Genomic DNA, 11,672 nt, shown 5'->3' on the forward strand with positions numbered 1-11,672 from the left:
GAATCTTGAAAGCAAATCAGAGTACGAATCAGGCTTACTTATATGCAGAGAATGTTCTGAGAAGAAACATTACCTTATGTTGATGATAATCAGATGTATATTGTCCTCCAGCTTATTACAGAGCGAATCTCAGAATTTTGCAGTTAGCGTACTATAAAAAGAATATTACAAAACTTGATGATCTTGTTTTTACAAGCAAAGCAATAAGAATGCCCTAGTGTCTTAGTGTTCTCCAGTGAGATGTTGCTTTGTTGGTGGGATAAGAGGTTATTGGGCAGCTGTGGAAATGCAGAATAGACTAAGCCTGTACTCCACTACAACATCTGCATATAAAGCTGTGTGGATTGAGTTGCAGGAGGAATTTTAAAAACAAACAAAAATACAGAAAAATTTGCCCTGGGCCTATTTAGACTCCATGACATTAAATAACAATAAAATATATCTCTTCAGTCTCACCTATTCAGGATTTTTCCTTGCAAGTCTTTTTCTTTTTATTTTATAATTTGAGTCAGCTAATTTAATTAATTATAATTTGAATAAATTCTTATGCAACAAAATAGGTAATTCTGTTTCCTGTAAAATGCCAACAAAAATAAACTTTGTGGGACATAAGCCAGAACTGGGTTTCACAGAACAGAAATAGTCTTAGATATGTCTATAGGGTGAGTGCAGAAAGCCACAAGTTGCCATACCTATCCCATGAGCTGCTTTGTTTCAGATCAGCTCTACTTCAAGGTTACGTGCTATGCTTTTGCACAGACTTGCTAGCACGCCAGCACAGCGAAGCTTTCAGTCCAAAGGTAGTGCAAAACCACCTGTGAGATGGGGCAGAGGAAGCTCATGACTGTTTGCCCCCATACATGCACATGTAAGACCTGGCCCTAAAATTTAGGTAGGAATTGCTAGATGACTAAGCAGTATGATGACAGCTGAAAATTCAGATGCCTTTCAAAGGCAAAGGAATAATTTGAACCATTCCTGCACATCAGCAGGTTCTGAACTAACAGGAAAAACACATAGGTACCAATGTGAGCAGCTGAAAGAAAATTTCTCTTTAACATCCATCATTAATCAAAAACCCATGTGGAGATGCATAAAGAATATGAAGGAAAATAAGATGTTCAACAGACAGATGACTCTATCAGCAGGAAAGCAGGGTACTTAATACTCTGTAGTGTTTGCTCAACGCTTTAATGAAGATAGCATACGTTTATTGGTATTTTTCCATGTTTTAAGACTGAGAAATCAGACCAGCTAAGCTTAAAAGTTGTGTGGACTACTGAATTTTTTTTGTTTAATTCTCCCCATTAGAAATATCATTCACTCAAAGCATGAAGAAATTAATGATTTTTTTTTTTCTGCTGCACAGAACCTGAAGCGCGTGGCAGAGACGTGGATGGATGAGTTTGCAGAGTACATTTACCAGCGACGGCCTGAGTACAGACATCTCTCAACTGGTGATATCTCTGCCCAGAAGGAACTTCGCAAGCACCTTAAATGTAAAGATTTCAAGTGGTTCATGGCTGCAGTGGCTTGGGATGTCCCCAAATATTATCCTCCTGTGGAGCCTCCACCTGCTGCCTGGGGAGAGGTGAGGAATACACAAATTAGATCAAATTTAAATGAGTCTAACATTTTACATTGCAGGAAATTAAAATTATGAAATTAGATTCAGCTCCTATGATAAATAGTGTTATTAAGGGAGTTCATAGTGATTGGAACAAACCCTGGACTAGCCATTAAAATGAGAAACCATCATGTCTTAGAACGATCGCTGTCCTTTTTATAATTCATTACAATTTTGTGTGTACAGGCCATAAGATGCATGCACAATGAGGAGAAGAATGTGAAAAAGACTATGTAGCACTCATTATTGCATGTCACAAGATGATTTTAGATGCTGAGAATCACCTTAGCAAAAAGGAGGTCTGAGGGCAACACTTTTTTTTGCATATCCACTTATATACCTCCTCTTGTTCTTACAAGGACAATTGTATGTAGGTGGAGTTAGGTTTGCTCTGTTCTGCTCGCACATGCAAATGTGACAAGCGAAGCTTGGATATTTTTCTTCTAGAAAGACTGGTTTTGCTCAGCTTGTGATCTGCATTCTGTAGGTGCTGTCATGACCAAGTACCAGTAGCAGACAAATGCAATTTTTCTTTTGGGGCATGAAGGGAGGGAGAGACCACCAAGACAGAAGCCAATATCCAAGCATCACTCCAGAGCAGGGGCAAGCAAACAGCCTGCTGGAACTCTCCACCCGTGATCAAAGATTCAGACCTGCATTCAGACCTCTCTGAAGAGCAGAGTCATAGCACACCTTGCTTTGACAGTGTGTTTTGTGTAGAAGAAATGAAAACACAAAGAGTGCAGGGACGGGAAATTACTTCCATAGCTGCACTGAAAAATTGCAGTGGCCTTTTTACTCCTAGGAAACAGTGGATTCACTCCATGGAAAGGTGGTATGCAGTGGGCTTTTTCCTCTCAATTCATTAAGATTTATAAAGAAGGCTTTGCTCTTTCAGTGTATTGTGCTACTTTTTTAAAAACTGTAGGAATATCTGTGCTGTGAGTTCTGGCCTTCTCTAATTTGCTGGAGATCTTCTTGGGGCTCTCAGACAATTACCTTTTATATTTGAAACCAAAGGATGAAGTTGAAACTTTGACTAAAACATTTGGTAAGACCCCTCACACCTCTGCATATCCCCAGTGGTCAAGGCTGGACCATGCAGGGGATTTCTAAACATAGGTGCCTCTACTATTCTTCAGCATTTCTTTTTAAAAATGCAAATTACCTCATTGCAAAAATTTAAAAATAACTTTCTGTGGTAGTAACAGTCCTTAACTATTCTTTGTAAGCTACCAGTTACAGATGTTCAAAGGAACTTCAATTTATGTGTGTCTTACTGTTTGCTACTTCTTGGCAATAATTAATTCCTTTGTTGTTAAAGTTTCTTCTATCTTTGATACTGCTGCCCACACATTATGGGATTAATGTATACCACGAGGTAAGGAGTTTATCAGTAGAAGTCAGGCTGGATCGGGTGCTGTGACTGCTACTGTGATCTTCCTTCACCATCTTCCACGTATAAATGTGCATCCTTGGAGGACTGTGATCATGAGATGTGTAATTTCTCTGGCCAGCTGAGCAATCCATAACTCAATCAGAGCGTCTAAGTGGAAGAGACTGTGATTCAGGTATTCATTCTTTTCACAGCAATATTAATATACTCTTTGCATAAAAGCAAGACTTTTAAAAAGTAAATCAAAGATCATAGCAGTGGTATCAAATCTGTACCTTAAAAGCACTTATTGAGTTCTTAGGAAGGAAGTGAAGACCAAAGGCTTTCTTTTTCCCCTAAAATGTACTTTCTCTAAAATAACAAGAAGTTTCAGCCCTACTACTCTATTTTTTCCTGAGACTGTCACATTCCTGTGAAGTTTTAATTAATTTGTTGGCACTTCCAAGGAACTTGAACAAACTTGAAGGTCAATGGCTGTCATAATTAGAAGCTTGAAGACAAAAACAGACTGTGTGTTATTGCTTTGTAAGAATCAAGGAGCTCTAGAAACCTTGCTGATTATACACACCAAAAGTCTGTGCCAAGACTGACTGTCATTTAGTACCCTCTCTGCTTCCACTTGGAAAGACTTTACATCTGCTTGCCTATGCCAGTCTGCGAAAGAATAAACAATGAAGTACTCAGACAATTTTTGGCTCCAGTATTTTGATATCTAGCTAGTAAAAGCGTGTGGTGTGAAAGCAGCCATCTCATAAACAGCCTCTGCACAACTCCTCTTTTTTCTGCAAACATTTATTTAAAATCTGACTCACATTTCTTGACAAAATCTGTTCATGGTGGAAAAGAAGGAAATTTGAAAAACAAAAAAAAAATCTTCTTCGCTACACTTGTCATAGCCTTCTCTCTTCTGCGTGTTTGTGCCTTTTGTCCTTTGTAGCTGGCAGGGTGTACGTTCCCTTGATGCTCTGTTCTGCCACGTAACATCTGAAATACGGGCAGTAAAGCAATGTAACAGCGAATCCAGACAGATTAAGGTTAGTGAGACTGTCAGTTCTATGTCTGGGTGAGATAACGGTACTCTTTCCTCTCCCACTGTGGGGAAAAAGGAAAGTTTTCAATCAGGTTTTGTTCTTATTCTTCCAAATATATTGGAAAGTATGCTACCAGTTGCAAAACAGTAATACCCATCCCATTCTCTTTCTAAGACAGAATAATTTATTTGTAATGTGTATTTGAAATCCTGTTGAAGGAAGTTAAAACAATGGCAGCATTAGGTGAGATTTGGACACCAAATGTTTTCTTAGGAAGTATTCATGAATCCACAAGCTGTAATCCAGCATGAATATATTATGCGTATATCATAGCTTCCAACAATAGCTTTAAAAACACATTTTACAGTAAAACAATCATATAATGTCAGCCATTGTCATTTATTTGAGACTTCATGAGTCCTATAGTCAAGGGGATATGAAAAAAAATAATTTGTTTTACTCAGTCAAAAGGGAAATATTTAAGCTTGGTTTCATTTGCTGTTACATGAACTTGTTATTCAATGATTTAATACACAGCAAGTGTCTCAATCACTGCAGCAGTGCTAAGCTGTAGGAACTGAAAATACCCCTTTCTCAGTCCCAAACTCCTGGATTTTACAGAACTGTTTTCCAGCACTGACATGAAAATGTCACCCATGAAGTTAAGTCAAGTAGCACATTTGAAAAAGGATTAAAGCCTAAGAACTCACTAACTTCTCTTTTGATTACTTTCTTTTTTTAAAGTGTCATCCTCATACCCTTAATGAGTCAATCTCAGCCCACCAAGTGTCACACGTCTGTTGTACAAAAGCGATACAACCAGCTATTCCCCACCCTGCACAGACCAAGTGCTGCGCAGCTGGGCTGTTCAAATTCTTTCATCGGGATCAGTGTCACACTGAATGACAGAGTCCTCTGTTTCTTCAGTGAGGTCTTTGGCAGTGCTTGACTTCTTTTAACTTCAACTTTTTATGGCTCACACAAAGGATAAATACTTTTGAAATTACTATGTATCAGTTGATGGGAAAGGTGGCTCATTTTTCCATATTTGATCTGTAGACACTGATGGCCCTAGGGTTATCTGAGAATGTAAGCAGTGCACTAAAACTGGCTTTAAGTGCTGCTCAAATGAAAAAAAGCAACATAAATGAACATTGCTAATGTCTTCTAAGAGCTACAGCCACTTTCTTATTTGAGGCATTAAATCAGATGCATGGAAAGCGTTATATAAACTGATAGCACCAAAGTGCCTATTTTGTTGTTGTATTGAGGCACCCTAAGGATAGTCCCAGCACCAGTTCCACATTCATCATTCTAACGGATGACCATATTGAATATAAAGTTGTCTTTAGATTGCTACACCTCCCTACTTTTTGCTTTTGGTGCAGACGGTTTCGTGCCGTCATGAGCGTGCAGGGTAGCTCCCAGGACCCCTGGGAGTGCTTCTCCATCTCTGGTTCACTCTGCCCCCAGGAAGGCTGAAATGTCCCTGGGTGACAGCCTGGCTCCAGTGCAGGCAGGGCAAGGCTGCAGGAGCCAGGACATCGCCCACTATCTCAACAGCAAATCTTGCAGGAACTCATTTGCCTGGGAACAAAGTTGTAGAGTTTTAGAATTGTCAGAGAATATTGGTCAATATAACTGCTGGACTCTGGGAAGCTGTAATTTCTCCCTATAATTTCTTTCTCAGCCTAAAGTACATTCCCTTAAAAGGAAGGAGGAAATTCGCTTTGCTTTGAAGTATAGGGGTGTGGGGGGAGGTTGTCTTGCTTTTTTCTCCATTTAACATGGAGCATGCTAGTGTCCATTACACAGCTCCCACCAAAATGTTCAAAAATCTCAAAATTAATCCTAGCAGGTTGTATCAATGGCCTACGAGCCTTCTTTTTCCTCAGAAGACTGTTGCTTTTCCGACAAGAAGATTACCACAGTAATCAACACATCCATTGCTTTCCAGTTTCCATTCTATGCCTGCGTACTAATGACAAATACTACAGTTTTGAGAGTGTAGTGCTAGACCATCTTAATCTGCCTCTCCCATGGGGAGCTTATTAAATCATATAACTGCTGGCTTTCTGCAAAACTCCAACATAAATTTAACCAGAGGTCAAGTAATCTGGGAGACCATATATTCTGCAATATGTAAACACTGTTTGTGAACCCCGGTTTTTTGTTTGGTTTTCTTTATTATTTATTTATTTATTTATTCATTTATTCTCCTTTCTTGATCGGTGTCCAAAAAAACCTCTTTTTTTTTTTCCCTTGAATACCTGTCTATCAAATCAGCAGCTTCAAATGTCAAGAGGTAACAGTGTCTTCTTCAAAGCTAAGGTCTAGGCTTTCAGGCCTTCTGTCCTCCCGTGTTCCAGCTCTTATTTTACATCACATTCCTCTTTCCCCATCGCAGTGCCAGTGAGCTAAGCTACTTCTTTCTCAAGGCCTGGCATACTCTGGAGAAACATCTTTTTAACACGGGCTGGCTAACTTAGAGAAAGCAAGCTGTAGGTTTAACCTAAGTTCACTGCTTTTTGTAAAACCCACAGATCACTGCATCTAGGCTTACCCAGTGATTACCCCTTATGGCTTGCTACCTCATTTAAAGCACAGAAGTCAGACGCTACACCAGCAGAAATCCCACTCAGGTGACACGTCTTTGTTTTCCAAGCGTCAGTGCAGCACTGAAAAGCCTGTACATCCTTGCTCAGACACTTCCAGTGTAGAAGAGGGAGAAAACAGACCCCTTAGAGTTTTTCTCTGTGCTTTTATGCCTCATCTGCTCTCTATGAGGACTGCAGGGCCCATAGTCTCAGTATCTGTGTCCCACCGTGTGTTAGGATGGCATTTCAAGAACTAAATATGCAGACTTACATATAGTGTCCTATGCTTTTTTCAGAATGTATTTAATTCTGAAACAACCTTTAAAATCACTGCTAACCGTCCTTATTAGTCCATACAGACTCATCGAAAGCATGCTTTTCCTGTATGCCTATATGTGTGTACAAACGATAGCATTTAAGGTTGAGCAAATAAGCTTTGTATGCAGCAACTCAGTGCCCTACCTGCATGGGTGATAAAATCTGCCTCCTGTTCATCCCCAGTCTCTACAATTACACAAATACGAATGTTGGAAATGTGAGTGTATTACCATCACTAGCTATTTCTTTGCTAGTTGTAACTCATAACCTCAAAAATCCAAAATCCATTGTGCTGTGTGACTGGAGACAAGGCAGTTCAAATGCATATTGATGTATAAATGAGAAAAAAGCCTCTCCTTGCTGTGCTTCTGCGTTCCTTCTTTTGTCCGTGAAAGCATCTTAGGGGATTTGCAGGCTGTGTGGTGCTGGTGCTCGGCAGAACGTTCCTCGTGGCTCTGGCAGCAGCACGATGGCTCAGTTCAATTTCTAGCAACTGCCAAGGCCACACAGAAATGCCAGAGAACAAAAGCACAGACTTGACTGAAACGCCTCTATTACAAAATGAAAATGAAAAACAAACCACGACCCCTCTGCAGTTGAAAGGAAGGATAAAACAAAACAAAAAAAAGGATGAGCTAACACGTAAGCTGCAACAAACCAGAGGAAAAACTAACTCAAGGAAACCTTTCAGGAGCAGAGGGAAGAGGAGAGGAAATAAAGAACAGGGGAGACAGACTCCAGCAGTGAAAGAACTAAATGTAGCTTCAGCTCAAACCTTTTCCAGAAATGCATTGAACACATTTACCAGATAGTTCAAATGACTCAGAATGGGATGGAGCAATGCCATTGAGACAAAATTATGAAAGCCCTTTAATCCAGTAAGCATTCATTGGATGTGGAGTGTATTCACTGCCATTTTACAATTCTGAATCACATAAATATACCCCAATTATTAATGGCAATTGTTACTTAATTAGCTCGCACACTCTAAGAACAGAACTGATGTATCATTTAATTTTGTATTAGGCCAGTAATCTTTATTTATACGATGTAAATGTAAGTGCACTGAGAAATGATTGAACACTCTCAAAAAAATTACACTTGGAGTAGGTATTTCACATGAAACTTTAAAAATATAAAATTAAAATCTATTCCTCTCATTATTCTTTCCTGTATCTTTTGCTGGATGATATGAAAATAAAGGCAGGCGTTTTGAGAACTAATCACCTTTCATCCTTTTTTTTCAGTTAACATGACCCTTTGTACTGTGGGGCTGCTCAGTGCTGGGTTTCTGTACCTAGTTGGGCGTATGAAATGCTAGTGTTTTACCGCATCTATAGCAATTTTTATTGTATTGAAAAAAGTAAAAACAATCTATAACTGGGCTTGTGCAAGTTTTAGAAGAATAATTCTCTCAGCTCTGGTGAAGGCTCAAAGGTTCTTGGAGCTAATTGCTCAAACTGATGCTCCCCCATCATTTGCCCAATCTGCTTTTTTCTAAGCTAAACAAATACAGCTCCTAAAACCTTTCCTGAAGGTGATGGTTTTCACATTTTCTCCACTTCCTGTTGCTTTCCCATCTGTCTAAATCTTTCTTAGATCATGGTGAATAGACTCAATTCCAGTCCTCCAGAATGAGAAAAAGAGCAGAGTAGCTCTCCCATGTATCTTGCAAGCATGAGGATTGCCCCTTCTTGCAATGTTTTGTGCTATGCTGAGAAGTTTTCCATCCTTTGGATGTGGATGAGGTATGCAGTGGTGACATTTACATTTGTCTAACATAATATGGCAACAACAGTGACATCTAAAATATTTTCCTTGGAAAGATACAAATGTCAACTCAACTGTATCGCCATTTGGCATCTAGATTTTCTTTTTTTTAAATAAGGATCAAAGTAGTGGCCAATGTCAAAATATGCACCTGCTTTCTATATATTATACATACAGAATTTGTGCATGTTTCCATGCATGTATGTACATTTTGATCACTCACTCAGCTTCTGTGTATCTCATTGACAGGGTAAGGTTTTTTAAGAAATCCTCTTCATTCTGGAGGTGTCTAAAGGATTTTTAAATAGCCCAACTAAGGTACTCAAGGAGAAATGTGCATGGTTTTGCAAAATAAATTTGGGATTTTACTCCTTTTGGTGGCAGTGGGCATCCTACTCTTTTCAACCCAGTCTTTTAAAAAAATATATGTGGCAGCAGTGGTACATAACTGCTATGACAGATAGTCACAGATTAATTATTACGCAGTTGCTTCAGTCTCAAAAATGAGATTTTCCTTTTAAGAATAAGTTACACTGCAGAGTGTTTGCAGAAGGTGTGCAGACAGGACAAGGAACCTCCATGGGTAAGCATAGTTTCAGTACAGATTTGTTGAGTACTTTTTAATTTTATGCACTTGGGGCACTAGTGTGTAACCTTATCTACAATGGTGTTATTGTGTCAAAGTAAGAACAAGGATTGGAACAGGGCGTGCCTGAGTTTTCAAGAAATACTGCTCCAAAGCCTGTGAAAGACTCATACAGAAATAATTTCCTCTTAATACAGTTGATCTGTCTTGCTCTGGTAGGAGGGAAGAAGCAGTCAGACCAAGCTTTGAACTTCCTGGACCTTTTTTTCTCTTAGTTTCTTTGCATGAAAATATTTCATACAGACTTACCTTTCATTTGTTAAGCAGACGATTTCAAACTTTGCTGCTTCTAAAGTTGCTCCCCAAAAGAGTAAGGATGTGGCTTCCTACCCTGTAAAAAGTAGTTCCCACCAGTTTTATGTAACTAATGGTCAGTCTCAAGCCCTTCAGAGCTAAACTCCTAATGCCCTAATTTTGGAAGCTCTATTCCACTGCCTGGTTTAATGTGAAATGTTGCTGCTTGGTTTTGCAGATTCGAAACGTGGCAGCCAACCTGTGCGTGGACAGTAAACACGGAGCCACAGGGACTGAGCTGAGGCTAGACATCTGCGTGAAGGATGGCTCAGAACGGACATGGTCACACGAACAGGTATTTTAACAGCAGAAAGAGAAAAACAGGGTAAAATTGTTGCTTCTCTTTTCCAGTTTCTAAACATTTCTCTGAGGGCTTCTCCTTTTCCTAAGGCAAAGCAGGGTGCAGAAATAATTTGCGAATGATTGCTGACCTTAATGGCTTTTACAAAGTACTCCTTAACATAACCTCGGAAATTCCAGCTGCCACCCAGGCTGCATGTTAGTCTTCATTTCCAAAAGGAATCGCAGTGCCCAAAGAGCCTTTTGGTGCCCCATTCTTCCCCACTGTGTCATGAAAACATGTTGATTTTGGTTCAGTTACCTGAAAATATTTTAAATATAGTACCTGGGCTTGTAAAGCTCTAGTGGTTTTCTGCTTTTATGCTTTCATCTCAATAAGCTCAATAAGCGGTTATATTTTAAATGAGTGTGAGGCGTAAGTGAGATAAATGCGTAAAAGCTAGAAAGAAAGGGTTTCAGAAAGACAAGGAATGATAAAGACTCAAAAAAGCTTTTATCTAGGTTGGTTAGGTAGAAAAAGATGAGCTCTCAGGAGTACGGAGGAAAAGAGCTCTGATTTGTACTCATTGTGGCTGTGAGTGCCACAGGAAAGGGATCATGACCCACAGGCTGTGGGTCTGGCCAAGGTGAGCAGAGAATCCAGATGAAAAGTACAACCTAACCGTTGATTAGCAATTTTAGTGAATGTGCCTCTCACAGGGGAAAGTCCCAGATTAGAAAAAATTCCCAGTGCTGAGGAGAAAAATTGACCTGGCAGTCGCACGTGGCACTTTGTAAAAGCTTAAAAGCTCAGGAGAGAGGAGTTCTGAGGGATATTTGAAGGCTGAGGTCAAGAAATCGTTCTCTGAGGATACTGAGAGATGCAGGGGGAGAGGTGCAAGTGAATGAAGCGGAGAAGCTGAGGGATGATCGCAATTTAGGTAAGTGCCAATATGGGAAAAAGAAAGTTGCTGAAAGGAGACTTCTTCACATAGCTACCACAGATAAAGCACAGTGATAGGATGCCGAGACTAGATAAATATAATCCTGTTTTGGTCATGAAAGGTATCCACTAATTCCAACAATTAACTGAAGGAAGTTGTATGGTCCAGACTGCATCACCACAGTGCTCCCTGGCTTTAAAAGCCGCAAACCTGAAGAGCTCCAAACCCTCCTCAAGAAGGGAGGCAGTCCTGAGACTGCCCGGGGTGAGAGAAAGGAGGGAAGAAAACTGGACGAAAAGGTGAGAGAAGGAAAAAAATTAGCAGGGAAAAGGGAGGCTTGAAATACCCTTTGAAGGAGGCAGTACTTGTGAGGAAGGGGAAGGGACGCAAAGGGAGAAGGATGGGGAAGGAATCCGTGTTTCAGCATGCTCCAGAGCACTGTGACGTCTGGGATCGGGTCAGACGTAAAGGTCTCATCCTACGCTAACGATGAAAGGTGACTCCATGAAAACCAGCGGGGTTAAGCTAGCACGAAAGGAGTTGAGCCAACCGGCTCCTCGGCTGGCCGAACCAGAACCGGGGAGCCTCAAGCAGGCCCGCGCTTTGAGGCGCGCTCCCGGGGGGGCACCACGGATTATTTCTGCCGGGCTGGCGTGAAACCGCGCGGCGCCTTCTCGCCGCCGGGACGGCGTGGAAAACACCGCGAAGGGGACGCTTCTCCCACCCGAGCGGCGCGGCCGCGCTGGGCCGGGCCCGCCGAGGCCCGAGCC

The 11,672-nt window shown here is 40.7% G+C and overlaps 1 protein-coding gene across 1 annotated transcript in view; it reads left to right on the forward strand.

Moving 5' to 3' along the window:
• GALNTL6 (polypeptide N-acetylgalactosaminyltransferase-like 6) overlaps nucleotides 1-11,672 on the forward strand; it is a 501,615-nt gene that overhangs the window by 477,577 nt on the left and 12,366 nt on the right. Inside the window, exons 9-10 of the mRNA XM_010569957.1 lie at nucleotides 1,370-1,591; nucleotides 9,858-9,974. Of these exons, the coding sequence (XP_010568259.1) occupies nucleotides 1,370-1,591; nucleotides 9,858-9,974 (339 nt within the window). The remainder of the gene's footprint in view (nucleotides 1-1,369; nucleotides 1,592-9,857; nucleotides 9,975-11,672) is intronic.

The sequence above is a fragment of the Haliaeetus leucocephalus genome, unplaced genomic scaffold (genome assembly GCF_000737465.1).
Source record: "Haliaeetus leucocephalus isolate CR32 unplaced genomic scaffold, Haliaeetus_leucocephalus-4.0 Scaffold284, whole genome shotgun sequence".
NCBI classification, from domain to species: Eukaryota; Metazoa; Chordata; class Aves; order Accipitriformes; family Accipitridae; genus Haliaeetus; species Haliaeetus leucocephalus.